General features: G+C 42.7%; 2 protein-coding genes across 5 annotated transcripts; both read left to right on the top strand.

Moving 5' to 3' along the window:
* The first annotated feature begins 11 nt into the window (after nucleotides 1-11).
* LOC135094696 (acidic fibroblast growth factor intracellular-binding protein-like) lies at nucleotides 12-18,229 on the top strand. 2 transcript variants are annotated; one of them, XM_063995012.1, is made up of 9 exons: nucleotides 12-239; nucleotides 3,271-3,627; nucleotides 3,841-4,039; nucleotides 4,379-4,498; nucleotides 5,115-5,222; nucleotides 5,623-5,868; nucleotides 6,752-7,009; nucleotides 7,370-8,395; nucleotides 18,089-18,229. In XM_063995012.1, the coding sequence occupies exons 2-8, from the start codon at nucleotides 3,543-3,545 to the stop codon at nucleotides 7,371-7,373; spliced, it is 1,020 nt and encodes a 339-aa protein (XP_063851082.1). In that variant the 5' UTR covers nucleotides 12-239; nucleotides 3,271-3,542; the 3' UTR covers nucleotides 7,374-8,395; nucleotides 18,089-18,229. The 2 variants fall into 2 exon arrangements, with proteins under 2 accessions (XP_063851082.1, XP_063851081.1); XM_063995011.1 differs by lacking the exon at nucleotides 12-239 and having other exon boundaries at nucleotides 3,062-3,627.
* LOC135094697 (acidic fibroblast growth factor intracellular-binding protein-like) lies at nucleotides 9,918-18,229 on the top strand. Of its 3 annotated transcripts, XM_063995014.1 has the most exons (7): nucleotides 9,918-10,165; nucleotides 13,158-13,514; nucleotides 13,738-13,936; nucleotides 14,276-14,395; nucleotides 15,014-15,121; nucleotides 15,501-15,746; nucleotides 16,498-18,229. In XM_063995014.1, exons 2-7 carry the CDS (start codon nucleotides 13,430-13,432, stop codon nucleotides 16,757-16,759), a joined length of 1,020 nt encoding a protein of 339 aa, XP_063851084.1. In that variant the 5' UTR covers nucleotides 9,918-10,165; nucleotides 13,158-13,429; the 3' UTR covers nucleotides 16,760-18,229. The 3 variants fall into 3 exon arrangements, with proteins under 3 accessions (XP_063851084.1, XP_063851085.1, XP_063851083.1); XM_063995015.1 differs by lacking the exons at nucleotides 9,918-10,165; nucleotides 16,498-18,229 and adding an exon at nucleotides 16,365-16,484 and having other exon boundaries at nucleotides 12,940-13,514; XM_063995013.1 differs by lacking the exon at nucleotides 9,918-10,165 and having other exon boundaries at nucleotides 12,945-13,514.
* Nucleotides 18,230-20,134: the final 1,905 nt, after the last annotated feature.

Below are 20,134 nucleotides of genomic sequence, written 5' to 3'. Positions count from 1 at the left end.
GTTTTTCTTTTTTTTGTGTGTGTGTGTGTAACCACGCCTACACAGTGGCTGCCAAGGCTTACCCATGAGTTAAACCTTCTTTAGTTGGTAATGAGGAAGGCACGGGCTCTAGCAGTGGACACCCGAAGGCAGCAGTGGATGAAAACAAGCAAAATAAAGAAAAGTTTGGCTGTGAGAAGGTGCTAGACAGCCAGCCATAGTGACAAGGAGGCACCACCACCATCACCACCACAGGGAAGGTAAGGTCAGGAAGTGTTAGAATAAATTTAGGTAACTTAACGTAACTTTTTAATGAATAACTGAACAATCCACGGTTTTAACTCATTTTAACGCATCTCACCTAACCTCCAGCATAATATATCCCTGTGTCAGCCTCGTCTCGTTGCTAAAAACCGTAAAATTTAACTTAATGAAAATGTAAACAATCTGGGTCATCTCTATTTATCAGTCATTATCTATCTTATCTGTGAGTGTTTTAAACCAATACTGTCGCAAAGCGGAGCCACATGACCTAGCTTTAATATCCGCTCGTTAGATATACCTGCCATTACTTAGTTTAAGTTTGGCAAGGGTTTAAATGAGTGAGAAGGGTTGGTCGTCCCCTCCACTGGCCCCCTCCGCCGCCATCTTGGATAAGGCTCCCCCGCCCCCTCCGGTTCCAGTATTAATTTTCTTATTTCTTAAGTATTTTATTTCGGCTTGTAGCTAAGATTTTATGGTTTGTAAAAATATTTCGTTGTTTTTTAAGTTATTTGAGCGCGTGTGTTGCTTGAAAAGTGGTGATTTTGGCGTTGTTTTTGTGTAAATAAGAGGGCCGTTTTCGGCGTATATTTTTACGGTCCCCAAACTAGATTTTTTATTTCAGCCTGTACTAGGTTCTTATTGGTTTTAAAAAATAGTTGATGTTTTTTTAAGTGTGTTGCCGTCCCGCTCAGTGAAATGCGTGCACCGTACACTCGTTTTTATTCGTGTTGATCTTCCAATAATATTGAATTTTTTTTCGGTAATTTTTTTTATTTGTGCTTGTAGCTCACTTTAAATGGTTTTAGAAAATAGTTTAGATTTTTTAAAGTGTTTTTCGTTATGTTTAAGCCAGAATGGGTGAACATCTGAACGATTTTAAATGGGGTGAATGTTCTAACAGTTTCCAGATACTTCTTTTTAAATATCTTTAATACTACTGCGTTTTGAAATGTGTTGTTATTTGTGGCATTAGTTAATAAATGTGGCAAGTCTGAATTTATAAAGCATTCCTGTCTAGCTGCGTTTTTTAGAGGGGTCATTTTCAAAATGAAATACGTACGTACGTAAATAACGTTCGCTGTGACGTCATCAACCCCCTGTGACGTCACAAGCCCCCTCCCCAGCCGTGACGCTATCAGAGTGGTACCTTCCCTAACTCCCTTCCAGTCCCTCCCAGTAAATATTCAGTGTTTTTTTCAAGGTGTGTGTGTGTGTGTGTGTGTATGTGTGTGTGTGTGTGTGTGTGTGTGTGTGTGTGTGTGTGTGTGTGTGTGTGTGTGTTGCCTTATTTTTCGTTGTACAGATGGTGTTGCAGTGTGTGTGTGTGTGTGTGTGTGTTGCCTTGTCTTACGTTGTACAGATGCTTATGCAGTGTGTGTGTGTGTGTGTGTGTGTGTGTGTGTGTGTGTGTTGCCTTACTTTTCATTGTACAGATGGTGATGCAGTGTGTGTGTGTGTGTGTGTGTGTGTGTGTGTGTGCGTGTGTGTGTGTGTGTTGCCTTATTTTTCGTTGTACAGATGGTGGTGCAGTGTGTGTTGCTTTGTCTTTCGTTGTACAGATTGTTATGCAGTGTGTGTGTGTGTGTGTGTGTGTGTGTGTGTGTGTGTGTGTGTGTGTGTGTGTGTGTGTTGCCTTATCTTTCGTTGTACAGATGGTGATGCAGTGTGTGTGTGTGCGTGTGTGTGTGTGTGTGTGTGTGTGTGTGTGTGTGTTGCCTTATCTTTCGTTGTACAGATGGTGATGCAGTGTGTGTGTGTGTGTGTGTGTGTGTGTGTTGCCTTGTCTTTCGTTGTACATATGCTTATGCAGTGTGTGTGTGTGTGTGTGTTGCCTTGTCTTTCGTTGTACATATGCTTATGCAGTGTGTGTGTGTGTGTGTGTGTGTGTGTGTGTGTGTGTGTGTGTTGCCTTGTCTTTCGTTGTACATATGCTTATGCAGTGTGTGTGTGTGTGTGTGTGTGTGTGTGTGTGTGTGTGTGTGTGTGTGTTGCCTTGTCTTTCGTTGTACATATGCTTATGCAGTGTGTGTGTGTGTGTGTGTGTGTGTGTGTGTGTGTGTGTGTGAGTGAGTGTGTGTGTGTTGCCTTGTCTTTCGTTGTATATATGCTTATGCAGTATGTGTGTGTGTGTGTGTGTGTGTGTGTGTGTGTGTGTGTGTGTGTTGAAAATGTACGCGTGCGCGCGCGTACATTTTCAGTTTGTTAACTGCCTAAATAATAAAGCGTTTATTATTATTATTATTATTATTATTATTATTATTATTATTATTATTATTATTATTATCATTATTGTTATTATTATTATTATTATTATTATTATTATTATTATTATTACACACACACACACACCTGTAGTTCAAGAGATTAGGTTAAGTTTGCTTAAACACACACACACACGCACACACACACACACACACAAACACACATTATCTAGAGAGAGAGAGAAAAAATACGAATAAGAAAAAAATGCTTACACTTACATTACGCACAAACAAACAAACACACACACACGCAATACATCTGGCACTTTCAGGTTTTTATTTTGTTATTCAAATTTATATAAGAAATTTTGCATTACCCGATATTGATAACATTAATTTTCACTCAAATTATTTTATATTTCATAAAAATATCGTACGAATTCCCAAATTATCGTATTATCGTATGAGTCTCATTATACATCGTACACGGGCAAAAATTATTGTACTTGTACAATAATTATCGTACGTTTTGCAACGCTGGTCACCGTGGTAATGAGGTCGTGGATGCTGCGGCGAAGATGGCCCTACCACATGTCAACATCACCCCCCCCCCACCCACTCCCACTCCACTCTGTCAGACGAATCATAACCAATTTGTACCATTCATCGTAGAACTGTTCACTCAGCGACGCCCTCCACTCCACACCCATGAGACTATCTGAGAGACTCCTCCCAGCAGCCATAGCTAAGGAGACAGTCCCGGACGCCAGATGTTGCCCTCACTTGCCTTCGTCTGGGCCTCTCAACACTCTCTGTTTACCTGCAGTTCTGCATCGCTTGGGCTTGTCACCACACCCGCACTGCCCCTGGTGCCCCACGGTGGAGGAAACTATTGAACACTGCCCTGTACTCAGCCCTCGCTTCTATTCCCACTGCGTTGTGCTCCGCGACCAACCAAGCCCTCGGGACCAACATCCTTGACCTGCCCAACCTACTGGCGGCAGTGGGCAGCCCTCTACGCCAAAAACAAGAACAATAAGAGAGAAGGGAAAGGCATCTCAGTTGTCGCCGATCAGCAGGAGCAGTGAGGAGGTCAACATGATTCCAGAAGTGGATATTTTTGTTGGAAATTACACGATTATTGATCAGGAAGTGTTTGAGTTATGGGTGCAGGGTTACTCTGGTGAGTGTGTGTGTGTGTGTGTGTGTGTGTGTGTGTGTGTGTGTGTGTGTGTGTGTGTGTACACCTATTTTATTAAATTACCCTTCCCCTCTCTGTCAGTTTGTGTGTAAAATACCTAATCAATTTATATTCTGACTGAGCACCAATGAACCCCACAGAAATACAAAAAAAACCTGACATTGCACACATGACACCTGACACCCCATGCCGCAGTGGTGGAGTGTGTGTCGGTGTTGCAGCAGCGCGGGGAGCTGGAGGCTTGGGGGGCGGCGCAGGACCTCCTTGCTTCGGACACTGGGGACCACTATCGCACCTTTGGCATGCTGGAGAAGCTGCTGCTCACGCCCCCTAAGCTGGCCGAGGAGTGGACCTTTCAGCTGGAGCCCGCCGTACAGCGCATGGTCATCGAGAAGTGAGTCACGTTTGGTTAGGTTAGGCCAGGCTTATTTTTTTTTTTTTATCAAAATGGTTAGGTTAAAATAAATTAGGGTGTTTATTTTTTAGTTTTTTGCTTTGATTGTTCAGCTTTCTTTTCATGACTCTTGCATACACACACACACACACACATAGTCATAGTAATAATAGCTGAAAAAATGGAAATAGGCTTGTTTTATACAGGGACTGCCTTGTGTAGGCCTGATGACGTCTTAAACCAACCCTCATTTCCTTATAATATTCTAATCCTCTTACACTCACAACACAATCCCATCCAGTCACTATCCACTCATTGCCTTGTCCTCCTCCCTGACAGGTATTACGAGCTGGACGACATCGTTATCCGAGAAATCATTGGAAAGAAGTTATCGGGCCGAACCAGGAAGGATCTTGACGACGTGGCTGAGAAGACAGGTGTGCTTCTGAGATCCTGCAGGTATGTATGCCCCTCTCTCCCTTTACTGCATCTAATGGTTAGCAGAATGAAGGACTAAAGATATGTTTGGTTCTTTTGTATAATATTGCTGCTGAGGAGGTCTTCTGGTAGTGGCTTGTATTCAAAAACACTTTGCTCTTTTACCACTATCTTCCAAGGTCACAGAGATGATTAGCCAGGTTCCCAAGACTTTTTCTTCTTTCGGGAATGTAAAAATCATGTTAATCTGTCATTAGAACCACAGAAAACACACTTAAAAACCTGTGTAACTTTAACTAGAAACACTTTGCTCTCTCACCATGACATTTCAAAGGCCACAGAGATCACTAGCTTGTGTTTCTCCTCTCAGTAATGTAGAAATCTTGTTAATCTATAATTAGAACTCTAAAACTACGCTTAAAAACCTCCGTAACTTCAACTAAAACCTTTTGAAAGCAGTAGAAGTTTGGCGAAGAAGTATTTCAGAGTATGGTGCATTATCTTAACAGTCCCGGTAGAAGGGAAAGGAAAAGCTTGGTTCTTCTCTGGTTCTTTATTCACAAAATCTTCCGAATGCAGGTATTTTTAGTGAAAATAAAAAGATAATGTTGATGTATTGATGTTAATTTGCTTGCAGACGTCAATTTGATAACGTGAAGCGGATTTTCAAGCACGTGGATGAGATGACTGGCTCAGTGATGGCCAATATCCAGTCTGCCTTCCTGCTGCCACCGCCGCTGGCCAAGTGAGTCAGTAGTAGTAGTAGTAGTAGTAGTAGTAGTAGTAGTAGTAGTAGTAGTAGTAGTATAGTATTAGTATGATTAGCAGTAATAGTAGTACCACCAATCCTAACCTAACCTAACCAAATATGCCCACACCCAACACACCAGTAGTAGTAGTAGTGGTAGTAGTAGCATTAGTATAAGTAAGCAGCTGATCAGATCAGCTGATCTTTGTTATGGTAAGATGCGTGAGTGTAGGGTGGTGATTGTGGACATAATTTCACTTCTATTCAAGTATCCGGCATGTCGGCGGTCCCGTTGATGCTGGATAAGAGGGATTTTACTGTATTAGTAGTAGCATCAGTATTAATAACAGTAATGATAGTACCACCTAACCCAACCAAAACCCTGCACCCCACACAGGAAATATGCATCGATCGTCTTCATCATCAACAACCGCTTTGAGACAAGCAAACGCAAGCTGAACTACTTAACGTTTGAGGACTTCTCAGTGTGTGCGTCCCTCATGATGTCGTCCTGGACCACCGCGAGCCCCCTGGCCCCCGCGCTGGCCCCAGACACCAGGGATGATACTGATTTCGACAGGGACTTCCTCATTGAGCTCAGGGACTTCAAACTTCTGCTGGATCGGGAAAAGGAGCATCGGAAGTGAGTGGTTTGTGTTGTTGTGTGGGTGTTTTGTGTGTTTGTGTGTTTGTTAATGTAAAGTCTTTGTGTTTTTCTTTTTTATTTAGGATGGTTTTCTTTTTCTGTTCGTGAGTTTGTTTTGTGTGTTTGTGTGTTTGTTCATGTGTGGTTTTGTTAAGATGTAAAGTCTGTTTTTCTTTTTTGGGGGGATGTTTTTCTGTTTGTGTGTGTGTGTGTGTGTGTGTGTGTTCGTTCACTGGGTGTAGCATATGTGGCGTTGTCATAAGTAAAGTGTGTGTTTGTCTGTCAGTTTTTTGGGGGGCTTGGATGTGTGAAAGAGAGTGTTTTTGTGTCACTAACCTACTGTAAGACAAGATAACAGACTAGATTCTTCTGTTTCACCCATCATTTCACCAATCCTTCACTGTAACACTTTGAAAAGCTACCAACACTTACCTAAACCCTTCTTCTATCTCCCCACAACTCATCATCACCCTAAGCCACCTCAGAGGAAAAATACAGACTTCATTCTTCTGTTTCACTCGTCACTACACCCTTAAATCTTCACAGTAACCTAACCCAACATTACCGACACTGACCTAAACCTTTCTATCTCGCCACAATACATCGTCACCCTAAGCCAACTCATAGGAGAAATACAGACTACATTCTTCTGTTTCACTCGTCACTACACCCTTAAATCCTCACAGTAACCTAACCCAACATTACCGACACTGACCTAAACCCTTCCTCTATCTCCCCACAATACAGCGTCACCCTAAGCCAACTCATAGGAAAAATACAGACTACATTCTTCTGTTTCACTCGTCACTACACCCTTAAATCCTCACAGTAACCTAACCGACACTGACCTAAACCCTTCCTCTCTCTCCCCACACTACAGCGTCACCCTAAGCCACCTCAGAGGGAAGATACCAGACCGCATGTGCTCAGAGGTGGAAAGCAACTTCAAGATTTACTCAAGGGGCATTATAAACATCGGCTGCTCCCTCAACAACTCTCGGGACCTGAGGGATTTCTTTGTGGATGCTGTGGAGAGGGTGGTGGAGCCCTGCAGACAGGCTAGGTGGAGGTCCCCTGAGCTGGAGATCTTCCTGAAGGTGTACGCTGAAGCTGGGTCTGCCCTGGATATTATGGCCAGGTAGGTCTTTGTGTTTGGGGGTGTTTGGAGGATCGATCAGCGAGAAATTCCGCCTCCATGCATTTGTCAACACTGGAAATATTGGAGACTTTGTGTTGAGTGAGTGTTGCCTTTGTTGTTGTTGTTGTTGTTGTTGTTGTTATAAGAGGGGCAATAGTCAAGGGTAATGAAAAGGGTGAAAAAAATGCCCACTGAATTGCTAGTCCCAAAAGAAAGGTTAGAATTGTAGTAGTAGTAGTAGTAGTAGTAGCATCAATATCTATAGCAGTAGTAACAATAACAGATTTAATACTTTCTTTTCCTTCCCATCTCCACCACCACCACCACCACTACCACTAACAACCCAATTTCCTCTCGCAGCTGACGATTACAAGCAGAACCTCCGGACACTTCTTCAGGAGGTTCGTTTGTCATACGGCGCTGGGCTGGCAATGAGTCTGGGAGGATTTGCACGTGTGGAGCTCAACTACTGCGTGCCTCTGTTGGTGCAGCGCGGCGACCGACCCAGCCAGGGACTACAGTTTGGTGTGGCTGCCAGTTTCCTATGAGATCCTTCCTTCACCCTAGAGGTCCTGGGTTTCTTTACTTGGTCCTCATTATCCTTGTCTTTCTCTTGTTTACCTCCTGTCTTCCTTCTTTTGCTTGCCCTGTCTTCTTTCTTTCAATTCCTAGTCTCTGCCAGCTTCCTCTGAGGTCATTTCCTTCATTCTAGAGTCCCTGGAGTCCTTCATTTGGTCCTAGTCCTTTTCTTTTCTCTGTCTAGCTCCTGTCTTTCTCCCTTGCCCTTGTCTGCCAGCTTCCTCTGAGGTCCTTTCCTTCAATAGAGAGATCCTTGGTTCCTTCATTTGGTCCTTCTAGTCTAGTCCTTGTCTTGCCCTTGTCTACCTTTCATCTTTCTCCCTTGCCTTTCTTCATTCATTCCTTTCATTCCATCTAATCTTGTCTTCTTTCCTTCCTTCCTTTAACTCCCTGCCTTTCTCTCCCTCATTTTCCACACAGTCATTTTTCTCTTTCTGTATCTTTTCTTCTTTACTTCTTCAGTCTAGTCCTTCATTATCTCCTCTTTAAGTCTTCCTTTCTCCAGCTTGTCTATTGTCTACGTAGGAAGGGTAAAAAGAGTGGATATATTGAGTGGATGGAGTGAGGAATTGGTGAGGATGGAAAGGTCATATCTTGGGTGGATCTTAGTAAGGTGGAAGGCTGAGTGAGGGAGGAAAGGTTAGAAAAGAATGGAGGACAGGAGGATGAGGAAGGAAAGGTTAGGAAGGGAGAAGGAAAGAAGATTGGGAAGGGTGGAAGACTAAGTGAGCGAGGAAAGGTTAGGAAGGAATAGAGGACAATGTGAGGATGGGTGTTAGTAATGGTGTTGTGGGTGAGGAGGAAAAGGTTAGGCTGGCAGCTGCTTCCATTTACTTATGCAAGACTTGTACAGTGTAAAAATACAGTCATATATATTAATTTTGCTGTGCTTTGATTCATCCTGTGTGTGTGTGTGTGTGTGTGCTGGCTGGTAAAGCTGGCAGAGGAGGACAAGAAGACAGTGTTCTCTTTTTGTCAGGGCCTGTGGCATTTCCAGATGATGGCTTTTGGTCTGTGTAGTGCCCCTAGGTGCTTTGAGTGCCCAATGGAGAAGTCCAGTCCTTCCAGCACTCTTTTCTCCGCCTCCTCAACAAAGGGTGGGCCATGATCTTCCAATCAGCCATCCCACTCTCTCTCTGCGGCATCAGCTGAGTTGGTAATGAGGTCGTGGATGCTGCGGCGTGCGGCATCAGCTGAGGTGGTAACAGCATTGCCAGATTGTTTTGGCCATATTATCGTACTACACAGGTTGAAATTATTGTACTTCTGGCAAAATTATCGTACATATGTAATTATTCCAAATATTATGTAAAACTGCCAGTTTCCAAATACAGCAGAATTTAGGTTTTATATATATATATATATATATATATATATATATATATATATATAGAGAGAGAGAGAGAGAGAGAGAGAGAGAGAGAGAGAGAGAGAGAGAGAGAGAGAGAGGTGTGTGTGTGTGTGTGTGTAATGAAAAAAACAACAATGCCCTTAACAAACAAAACACTTTCCTAAATACATACGAGTATCATTAATAATTGGAGAAAAACTACAGGACACTTCGTTAAGTTGTTTATTTACTATGTAGGAGATTACTGGTCTTGTTCTTCTATATAATTATACATCCGGCACGTCGTCAGCAGCCCCGGCACTCTCTTCATTGGAGGAATATAGCACCCTTGATGTCATGTTTTTTATCATTGACTTTGATTGATGGCTTGAAGGTCGTACAGTCACTGCTGGATGTGACTTCGCTAGGATGATGTCTCTTACGGTTCCTGTTTTTAGCTTATTTCTGTCTTTTTTTTCACACAGTTTACACTAGAGAAGCAGCGCTATATATATATATATATATATATATATATATATATATATATATATATATATATATATATATATATATATATATATATATATATATATATATATATATATATATATATACATATATATATATATATATATATATATATATATATATATATATATATATATATATATATATATATATTCTCTCTCTCTCTCTCTCTCTCTCTCTCTCTCTCTCTCTCTCTCTCTCTCTCTCTCTCTCTCTATATATATATATATATATATATATATATATATATATGACCTAAATTCTGCTGTATTTGGAAAGTGGCAGTTTTGCATAATATTTGGAATAATCACATATATACGATAATTTTACCAGAAGTACAATAATTTCAACCTGTGTAGTATGGCCAAAACAATCTGGCAACGCTGCGCTCAGCTGCTGCCTGACTAGATAGTCAGTGTGTCGCATCTATGGGTGGCGTTAGTATACGTCTGTTTCAACTCCTAGCCTGACAGAATTTGTGTTTTTCTTTTTTTTTTGTGTGTGTGTGTAACCACGCCTACACAGTGGCTGCCAAGGCTTACCCATGAGTTAAACCTTCTTTAGTTGGTAATGAGGAAGGCACGGGCTCTAGCAGTGGACACCCGAAGGCAGCAGTGGATGAAAACAAGCAAAATAAAGAAAAGTTTGGCTGTGAGAAGGTGCTAGACAGCCAGCCATAGTGACAAGGAGGCACCACCACCATCACCACCACAGGGAAGGTAAGGTCAGGAAGTGTTAGAATAAATTTAGGTAACTTAACGTAACTTTTTAATGAATAACTGAACAATCCACGGTTTTAACTCATTTTAACGCATCTCACCTAACCTCCAGCACAATATATCCCTGTGTCAGCCTCGTCTCGTTGCTAAAAACCGTAAAATTTAACTTAATGAAAATGTAAACAATCTGGGTCATCTCTATTTATCAGCCATTATTTATGTTATCTGTGAGTGTTTTAAACCAATACTGTCGCAAAGCGGAGCCACATGACCTAGCTTTAATATCCGCTCGTTAGATATACCTGCCATTACTTAGTTTAAGTTTGGCAAGGGTTTAAATGAGTGAGAAGGGTTGGTCGTCCCCTCCACTGGCCCCCTCCGCCGCCATCTTGGATAAGGCTCCCCCGCCCCCTCCGGTTCCAGTATTATTTTTCTTATTTCTTAAGTATTTTATTTCGGCTTGTAGCTAAGATTTTATGGTTTGTAAAAATATTTCGTTGTTTTTTAAGTTATTTGAGCGCGTGTGTTGCTTGAAAAGAGGTGATTTTGGCGTTGTTTTTGTGTAAATAAGAGGGCCGTTTTCGGCGTATATTTTTACGGTCCCCAAACTAGATTTTTTTTTTCAGCCTGTACTAGGTTCTTATTGGTTTTAAAAAATAGTTGGTGTTTTTTTAAGTGTGTTGCCGTCCCCCTCAGTGAAATGCGTGCACCGTACATTTGTTTTTATTCGTGTTGAACTTCCAATAATATTGAATTTTTTTTCGGTAATTTTTTTTATTTGTGCTTGTAGCTCACTTTAAATGGTTTTAGAAAATAGTTTAGATTTTTTAAAGTGTTTTTCGTTATGTTTAAGCCAGAATGGGTGAACATCTGAACGATTTTAAATGGGGTGAATGTTCTAACAGTTTCCAGATACTTCTTTTTAAATATCTTTAATACTACTGCGTTTTGAAATGTGTTGTTATTTGTGGCATTAGTTAATAAATGTGGCAAGTCTGAATTTATAAAGCATTCCTGTCTAGCTGCGTTTTTTAGAGGGGTCATTTTCAAAATGAAATACGTACGTACGTAAATAACGTTCGCTGTGACGTCATCAACCCCCCCGTGACGTCACAAGCCCCCTCCCCAGCCGTGACGCTATCAGAGTGGTACCTTCCCTAACTCCCTTCCAGTCCCTTCCAGTAAATATTCAGTGTTTTTTTCAAGGTGTGTGTGTGTGTGTGTGTGTGTGTGTGTGTGTGTGTGTGTGTGTGTGTGTGTGTGTGTGTGTGTGTGTGTTGCCTTATTTTTCGTTGTACAGATGGTGTTGCAGTGTGTGTGTGTGTGTGTGTGTGTTGCCTTGTCTTACGTTGTACAGATGCTTATGCAGTGTGTGTGTGTGTGTGTGTGTGTGTGTGTGTGTGTGTGTGTGTGTGTGTGTGTGTGTTGCCTTACTTTTCGTTGTACAGATGGTGATGCAGTGTGTGTGTGTGTGTGTGTGTGTGTGTGTGTGTTGCCTTATTTTTCGTTGTACAGATGGTGGTGCAGTGTGTGTGTGTGTGTGTGTTGCCTTATCTTTCGTTGTACAGATGGTGATGCAGTGTGTGTGTGTGTGTGTGTGTGTGTGTGTGTGTGTGTGTGTGTGTGTGTGTGTGTGTGTGTGTGTGTGTGTTGCCTTGTCTTTCGTTGTACATATGCTTATGCAGTGTGTGTGTGTGTGTGTGTGTGTGTTGCCTTGTCTTTCGTTGTACATATGCTTATGCAGTGTGTGTGTGTGTGTGTGTGTGTGTGTGTGTGTGTGTGTGTGTGTGTGTGTTGCCTTGTCTTTCGTTGTACATATGCTTATGCAGTGTGTGTGTGTGTGTGTGTGTGTGTGTGTGTGTGTGTGTGTGTGTGTTGCCTTGTCTTTCGTTGTACATATGCTTATGCAGTGTGTGTGTGTGTGTGTGTGTGTGTGTGTGTGTGTGTGTGTGTGTGTGTTTGTGTGTGTTGCCTTGTCTTTCGTTGTACATATGCTTATGCAGTGTGTGTGTGTGTGTGTGTGTGTGTGTGTGTGTGTGTGTGTGTGTGTGTGTGTGTGAGTGAGTGAGTGAGTGTGTGTGTGTGTTGCCTTGTCTTTCGTTGTATATATGCTTATGCAGTATGTGTGTGTGTGTGTGTGTGTGTGTGTGTGTGTTGAAAATTTACGCGTGCGCGCGCGTACATTTTCAGTTTGTTAACTGCCTAAATAATAAAGCGTTTATTATTATTATTATTATTATTATTATTATTATTATTATTATTATTATTATTATTATCATTATTGTTATTATTATTATTATTATTATTATTATTATTATTACACACACACACACCTGTAGTTCAAGAGATTAGGTTAAGTTTGCTTAAACACACACACACACACACACACATTATCTAGAGAGAGAGAGAAAAAATACGAATAAGAAAAAAATGCTTACACTTACATTACGCACAAACAAACAAACACACACACACGCAATACATCTGGCACTTTCAGGTTTTTATTTTGTTATTCAAATTTATATAAGAAATTTTGCATTACCCGATATTGATAACATTAATTTTCACTCAAATTATTTTATATTTCATAAAAATATCGTACGAATTCCCAAATTATCGTATTATCGTATGAGTCTCATTATACATCGTACACGGGCAAAAATTATTGTACTTGTACAATAATTATCGTACGTTTTGCAACGCTGGTCACCGTGGTAATGAGGTCGTGGATGCTGCGGCAAAGATGGCCCTATCACATGTCAACATCACCCCCCCCCCCACCCACTCCCACTCCACTCTGTCAGACGAATCATAACCAATTTGTACCATTCATCGTAGAACTGTTCACTCAGCGACGCCCTCCACTCCACACCCATGAGACTATCTGAGAGACTCCTCCCAGCAGCCATAGCTAAGGAGACAGTCCCGGACGCCAGATGTTGCCCTCACTTGCCTTCGTCTGGGCCTCTCAACACTCTCTGTTTACCTGCAGTTCTGCATCGCTTGGGCTTGTCACCACACCCGCACTGCCCCTGGTGCCCCACGGTGGAGGAAACTATTGAACACTCGCCCCTATTCAGCCCTCGCTTCTATTCCCACTGCGTTGTGCTCCGCGACCAACCAAGCCCTCGGGACCAACATCCTTGACCTGCCCAACCTACTGGCGGCAGTGGGCAGCCCTCTACGCCAAAAACAAGAACAATAAGAGAGAAGAGAAAGGCATCTCAGTTGTCGCCGATCAGCAGGAGCAGTGAGGAGGTCAACATGATTCCAGAAGTGGATATTTTTGTTGGAAATTACACGATTATTGATCAGGAAGTGTTTGAGTTATGGGTGCAGGGTTACTCTGGTGAGTGAGTGTGTGTGTGTGTGTGTGTGTGTGTGTGTGTGTGTGTGTGTGTGTGTGTGTGTGTGTGTGTACACCTATTTTATTAAATTACCCTTCCCCTCTCTGTCAGTTTGTGTGTAAAATACCTAATCAATTTATATTCTGACTGAGCACCAATGAACCCCACAGAAATACAAAAAAAACCTGACATTGCACACATGACACCTCACACCCCATGCCGCAGTGGTGGAGTGTGTGTCGGTGTTGCAGCAGCGCGGGGAGCTGGAGGCTTGGGGGGCGGCGCAGGACCTCCTTGCTTCGGACACTGGGGACCACTATCGCACCTTTGGCATGCTGGAGAAGCTGCTGCTCACGCCCCCTAAGCTGGCCGAGGAGTGGACCTTTCAGCTGGAGCCTGCCGTACAGCGCATGGTCATCGAGAAGTGAGTCACGTTTGGTTAGGTTAGGCCAGGCTTTTTTTTTTTTTTATATCAGAATGGTTAGGTTAAAATAAATTAGGGTGTTTATTTTTTAGTTTTTTGCTTTGATTGTTCAGCTTTCTTTTCATGACTCTTGCATACATACACACACACACACATAGTGATAGTAATAATATCTGAAAAAATGGAAATAGGCTTGTTTTATACAGGGACTGCCTTGTGTAGGCCTGATGACGTCTTAAACCAACCCTCATTTCCTTATAATATTCTAATCCTCTTACACTCACAACACAATCCCATCCAGTCACTATCCACTCATTGCCTTGTCCTCCTCCCTGACAGGTATTACGAGCTGGACGACATCGTTATCCGAGAAATCATTGGAAAGAAGTTATCGGGCCGAACCAGGAAGGATCTTGACGACGTGGCTGAGAAGACAGGTGTGCTTCTGAGATCCTGCAGGTATGTATGCCCCACTTTCCCTTTACTGCATCTAATGGTTAGCAGAATGAAGGACTGTGAAGATATGTTTGGTTCTTTTGTATAATATTGCTGCTGAGGAGGTCTTCTGGTAGTGGCTTGTATTCAAAAATACTTTGCTCTTTTACCACTATCTTCCAAGGTCACAGAGATGATTAGCTGGGCTCCCAAGACTTTTTCTCCTTTCAGTAATGTAAAAATCATGTTAATCTGTCATTAGAACCACAGAAAACACACTTAAAAACCTGTGTAACTTTAACTAGAAACACTTTGTTCTCTCACCATGACATTTCAAAGGCCACAGAGATCACTAGCTTGTGTTTCTCCTCTCAGTAATGTAGAAATCTTGTTAATCTATAATTAGAACTCTAAAACTACGCTTTAAAACCTCCGTAACTTCAACTAAAACCTTTTGAAAGCAGTGGAAGTTTGGCGAAGAAGTATTTCAGAGTATGGTGCATTATCTTAACAGTCCCGGTAGAAGGGAAAGGAAAAGCTTGGTTCTTCTCTGGTTCTTTATTCACAAAATCTTCCGAATGCAGGTATCTTTTGTGAAAATAAAAAGATAATGTTGATGTATTGATGTTAATTTGCTTGCAGACGTCAATTTGATAACGTGAAGCGGATTTTCAAGCACGTGGATGAGATGACTGGCTCAGTGATGGCCAATATCCAGTCTGCCTTCCTGCTGCCACCGCCGCTGGCCAAGTGAGTCAGTAGTAGTAGTAGTAGTAGTAGTAGTAGTAGTATAGTATTAGTATGATTAGCAGTAATAGTAGTACCACCAATCCTAACCTAACCTAACCAAATATGCCCACACCCAACACACCAGTAGTAGTAGTAGTAGTAGTAGTAGCATTAGTATAAGTAAGCAGCTGATCAGATCAGCTGATCTTTGTTATGGTAAGATGCGTGAGTGTAGGGTGGTGATTGTGGACATAATTTCACTTCTATTCAAGTATCCGGCATGTCGGCGGTCCCGTTGATGCTGGATAAGAGGGATTTTACTGTATTAGTAGTAGCATCAGTATTTATAACAGTAATGATAGTACCACCTAACCCAACCAAAACCCTACACCCCACACAGGAAATATGCATCGATCGTCTTCATCATCAACAACCGCTTTGAGACAAGCAAACGCAAGCTGAACTACTTAACGTTTGAGGACTTCTCAGTGTGTGCGTCCCTCATGATGTCGTCCTGGACCACCGCGAGCCCCCTGGCCCCCGCGCTGGCCCCAGACACCAGGGATGATACTGATTTTGACAGGGACTTCCTCATTGAGCTCAGGGACTTCAAACTTCTGCTGGATCGGGAAAAGGAGCATCGGAAGTGAGTGGTTTGTGTTGTTGTGTGGGTGTTTTGTGCGTTTGTGTGTTTGTGTGTTTGTTAATGTAAAGTCTTTGTGTTTTTCTTTTTTATTTAGGATGGTTTTCTTTTTCTGTTTGTGGGTTTGTTTTGTGTGTTTGTGTGTTTGTTCATGTGTGGTTTTGTTAAGATGTAAAGTCGGTTTTTCTTTTTTGGGGGGATGTTTTTCTGTTTGTGTGTGTGTGTATGTGTGTGTGTGTTCGTTCACTGGGTTTAGCATATGTGGCGTTGTCATAAGTAAAGTGTGTGTTTGTCTGTCAGTTTTTTGGGGGGCTTGGATGTGTGAAAGAGAGTGTTTTTTTGTCACTAACCTACTGTAAGACAAGATAACAGACTAGATTCTTCTGTTTCACCCATCATTTCACCAATCCTTCACTGTAACACTTTGAAAAGCTACCAACACTGGCCTAAACCCTTCTTCTATCTCCCCACAACTCATCATCACCCTAAGCCAACTCATAGGAAAAATACAGACTACATTCTTCTGTTTCACCCGTCACTGCACCCTTAAATCCTCACAGTAACCTAACCCAACATTACCGACACTGACCTAAACCCTTCCTCTATCTCCCCACAATACAGCGTCACCCTAAGCCAACTCATAGGAAAAATACAGACTACATTCTTCTGTTTCACTCGTCACTACAGCCTTAAATCTTCACAGTAACCTAACCGACACTGACCTAAACCCTTCCTCTCTCTCCCCACACTACAGCGTCACCCTAAGCCACCTCAGAGGGAAGATACCAGACCGCATGTGCTCAGAGGTGGAAAGCAACTTCAAGATTTACTCAAGGGGCATTATAAACATCGGCTGCTCCCTCAACAACTCTCGGGACCTGAGGGATTTCTTTGTGGATGCTGTGGAGAGGGTGGTGGAGCCCTGCAGACAGGCTAGGTGGAGGTCCCCTGAGCTGGAGATCTTCCTGAAGGTGTACGCTGAAGCTGGGTCTGCCCTGGATATTATGGCCAGGTAGGTCTTTGTGTTTGGGGGTGTTTGGAGGATCGATCAGCGACAAATTCCGCCTCCATGCATTTGTCAACACTGGAAACATTGGAGACTTTGTGTTGAGTGAGTGTTGCCTTTGTTGTTGTTGTTGTTGTTGTTGTTGTTGTTGTTGTTGTAAGAGGGGCAATAGTCAAGGGTAATGAAAAGGGTGAAAAAAATGCCCACTGAATTGCTAGTCCCAAAAGAAAGGTTAGAATTGTAGTAGTAGTAGTAGTAGTAGTAGTAGCATCAATATCTATAGCAGTAGTAACAATAACAGATTTAATACTTTCTTTTCCTTCCCATCTCCACCACCACCACCACCACTACCACTAACAACAACCCAATTTCCTCTCACAGCTGACGATTCCAAGCAGAACCTCCGGACACTTCTTCAGGAGGTTCGTTTGTCATACGGCGCTGGGCTGGCAATGAGTCTGGGAGGATTTGCACGTGTGGAGCTCAACTACTGCGTGCCTCTCTTGGTGCAGCGCGGCGACCGACCCAGCCAGGGACTACAGTTTGGTGTGGCAGCCAGTTTCCTATGAGATCCTTCCTTCACCCTAGAGGTCCTGGGTTTCTTTACTTGGTCCTCATTATCCTTGTCTTTCTCTTGTTTACCTCCTGTCTTCCTTCTTTTGCTTGCCCTGTCTTCTTTCTTTCAATTCCTAGTCTCTGCCAGCTTCCTCTGAGGTCATTTCCTTCATTCTAGAGTCCCTGGAGTCCTTCATTTGGTCCTAGTCCTTTTCTTTTCTCTGTCTAGCTCCTGTCTTTCTCCTTTGCCCTTGTCTGCCAGCTTCCTCTGAGGTCCTTTCCTTCAATAGAGAGATCCTTGGTTCCTTCATTTGGTCCTTCTAGTCTAGTCCTTGTCTTGCCCTTGTCTACCTTTCATCTTTCTCCCTTGCCTTTCTTCATTCATTCCTTTCATTCCATCTAATCTTGTCTTCCTTCCTTCATTCCTTTAACTCCCTGCCTTTCTCTCCCTCATTTTCCACACAGTCATTTTTCTCTTTCTGTATCTTTTCTTCTTTACTTCTTCAGTCTAGTCCTTCATTATCTCCTCTTTAAGTCTTCCTTTCTCCAGCTTGTCTATTGTCTACGTAGGAAGGGTAAAAAGAGTGGATATATTGAGTGGATGGAGTGAGGAATTGGTGAGGATGGAAAGGTCATATCTTGGGTGGATCTTAGTAAGGTGGAAGGCTGAGTGAGGGAGGAAAGGTTAGAAAAGAATGGAGGACAGGAGGATGAGGAAGGAAAGGTTAGGAAGGGAGAAGGAAAGAAGATTGGGAAGGGTGGAAGACTAAGTGAGCGAGGAAAGGTTAGGAAGGAATGAAGGACAATGTGAGGATGGGTGTTAGTAATGGTGTTGTGGGTGAGGAGGAAAAGGTTAGGCTGGCAGCTGCTTCCATTTACTTATGCAAGACTTGTACAGTGTAAAAATACAGTCATATATATTAATTTTGCTGTGCTTTGATTCATCCTGTGTGTGTGTGTGTGTGTGTGTGTGTGTGTGTGCTGGCTGGTAAAGATGGCAGAGGAGGACAAGAAGACAGTGTTCTCTTTTTGTCAGGGCCTGTGGCATTTCCAGATGATGGCTTTTGGTTTGTGTAGTGCCCCTAGGTGCTTTGAGTGCCCAATGGAGAAGCTGGAGTGGCCACATTGGAAATCAGTCTACCTCGCTCAAGTCTATCTATCTGACGTTCTGGTATATGGCAGGACACTGGAGAAGCTGCAGAGATTGGAAGAAGTATTGTGCCACCTGAAGAAGGCAAACCTGAAGCTAAGCCCTAAGAAAGACACCTTCCAACACTAAGTCTCTCTCCTTTGGGGGCATTGGCACGAACCTGGAGAAAGTGTACCTTTTACACACACACACACACACTGTGTAGTGTAGTGGTTAACACGCAATGCTTGAGGGATGTGGAGGGGAAGCGAGGATATTTATATTATTTGACAATTCAATAACATGTTAACTTTTTGCCAGTAGTGTGTGTGTGTGTGTGTGTGTGCGCGCGAGAGAGAGACGGGCTGAGGGACAGTGAAAACAGGTAGCGGTGAGGAGGGAGGGCTGATTGAGTGTTTTGGATGTTTGGAAGTAGTTTGGTCTGTGTTTGGTGTTTTGGGAATGTTATGGAATGTTTTAAGGTGTTTTGGTGTGATAGGGGTTTCTTTGCAATGTTTTGGGGATGTAGGCATGTTGGCGGTAGCTATCGAGGGTGTCAGAGTATAGGCGGGATGTACGATGTGAGAGGAAAAATTCTTGCGGGGGAAGATGCGTACCAAGGGCGATGCATGAAGCTACGCAAGTGTGAGGCTCTGGAGGGGGTTATTGAAGTGATACTGAAGGCACTATCGTTCTCAAGACAGAACTATTTGCTCTTCTCCAGGCCCTGATACATCTTCACACCTAACAAAAGAGCAAGTCGGTGAACTATACTGACTCGCCTTCATCCCTCTCCCTTCTCCTCTCTCGAGATCCCCGCTCAGCCACCCCTATCGTCCAGTCCTTCCAGCACTCTTTTCTCCGCCTCCTCAACAAAGGGTGGGCCATGATCTTCCAATCAGCCAGTGCGGCGTGCAGCATCAGCTGAGGTGGTACCAGCGTTGCCAGATTGTTTTGGCCATATTATCGTTGAAAATTATTGTATGAAATTATTGTACTTCTGGTAAAATTATCGTACATATGTAATTATTCCAAATATTATGCAAAACTGCCACTTTCCAAATACAGCAGAATTTAGGATTTATATGGTTTTATATGGCCAAAACAATCTGGCAACGCTGATTGCTGCTGCCCGACAAGTTTACCAGTTAGTGTGTCGCGTCTATGGGTGGTGTTAGTACACGTCTGTTTCAACTCCCAGCCTGACAGAATTTCTTTTTTTTTTCTTTTTTTTTTTTTTGTGTGTGTGTGTGTGTGTGTGTGTAACCACGCCTACACAGTGGCTGCCAAGGCTTACCCATGAGTTAAACCTTCTTTAGTTGGTAATGAGGAAGGCGTGGGCTCTAGCAGTGGACACCCGAAGGCAGCAGTGGATGAAAACAAGCAAAATAAAGAAAAGTTTGGCTGTGAGAAGGTGCTAGACAGCCAGCCATAGTGAGGAGGAGGCAGGAAGGTGGATTACCACCACCACTACCATCACCACCACAGGGAAGGTAAGGTCAGGAAGTGTTAGAATAAATTTAGGTAACTTAACGTAACTTTTTAATGAATAACTGAACAATCCACGGTTTTAACTCATTTTAACGCATCTCACCTAACCTCTAGCACAATATATCCCTGTGTCAGCCTCGTCTCGTTGCTAAAAACCGTAAAATTTAACTTAATGAAAATGTAAACAATCTGGGTCATCTCTATTTATCA

This window comes from Scylla paramamosain, chromosome 46 (genome assembly GCF_035594125.1).
Source record: "Scylla paramamosain isolate STU-SP2022 chromosome 46, ASM3559412v1, whole genome shotgun sequence".
Lineage (NCBI taxonomy): Eukaryota > Metazoa > Arthropoda > Malacostraca > Decapoda > Portunidae > Scylla > Scylla paramamosain.
Note: the sequence above shows the minus strand (reverse complement) of the source record. Positions and strands in the feature narration are given on the sequence as shown.

What these genes read in the sequence shown, in the direction of transcription:
- LOC135094697 (XM_063995014.1), top strand. Translation starts at nt 13,430, where the DNA reads ATGATTCCAGAAGTGGATATTTTTGTTGGAAATTACACGATTATTGAT. An exon ending in ATGGGTGCAGGGTTACTCTG is followed by an intron (nt 13,515 to 13,737) that starts GTGAGTGAGTGT and finishes CCCATGCCGCAG; the next exon opens with TGGTGGAGTGTGTGTCGGTG. An exon ending in CAGCGCATGGTCATCGAGAA is followed by an intron (nt 13,937 to 14,275) that starts GTGAGTCACGTT and finishes CCTCCCTGACAG; the next exon opens with GTATTACGAGCTGGACGACA.
- LOC135094696 (XM_063995012.1), top strand. Translation starts at nt 3,543, where the DNA reads ATGATTCCAGAAGTGGATATTTTTGTTGGAAATTACACGATTATTGAT. An exon ending in ATGGGTGCAGGGTTACTCTG is followed by an intron (nt 3,628 to 3,840) that starts GTGAGTGTGTGT and finishes CCCATGCCGCAG; the next exon opens with TGGTGGAGTGTGTGTCGGTG. An exon ending in GTGCTTCTGAGATCCTGCAG is followed by an intron (nt 4,499 to 5,114) that starts GTATGTATGCCC and finishes ATTTGCTTGCAG; the next exon opens with ACGTCAATTTGATAACGTGA.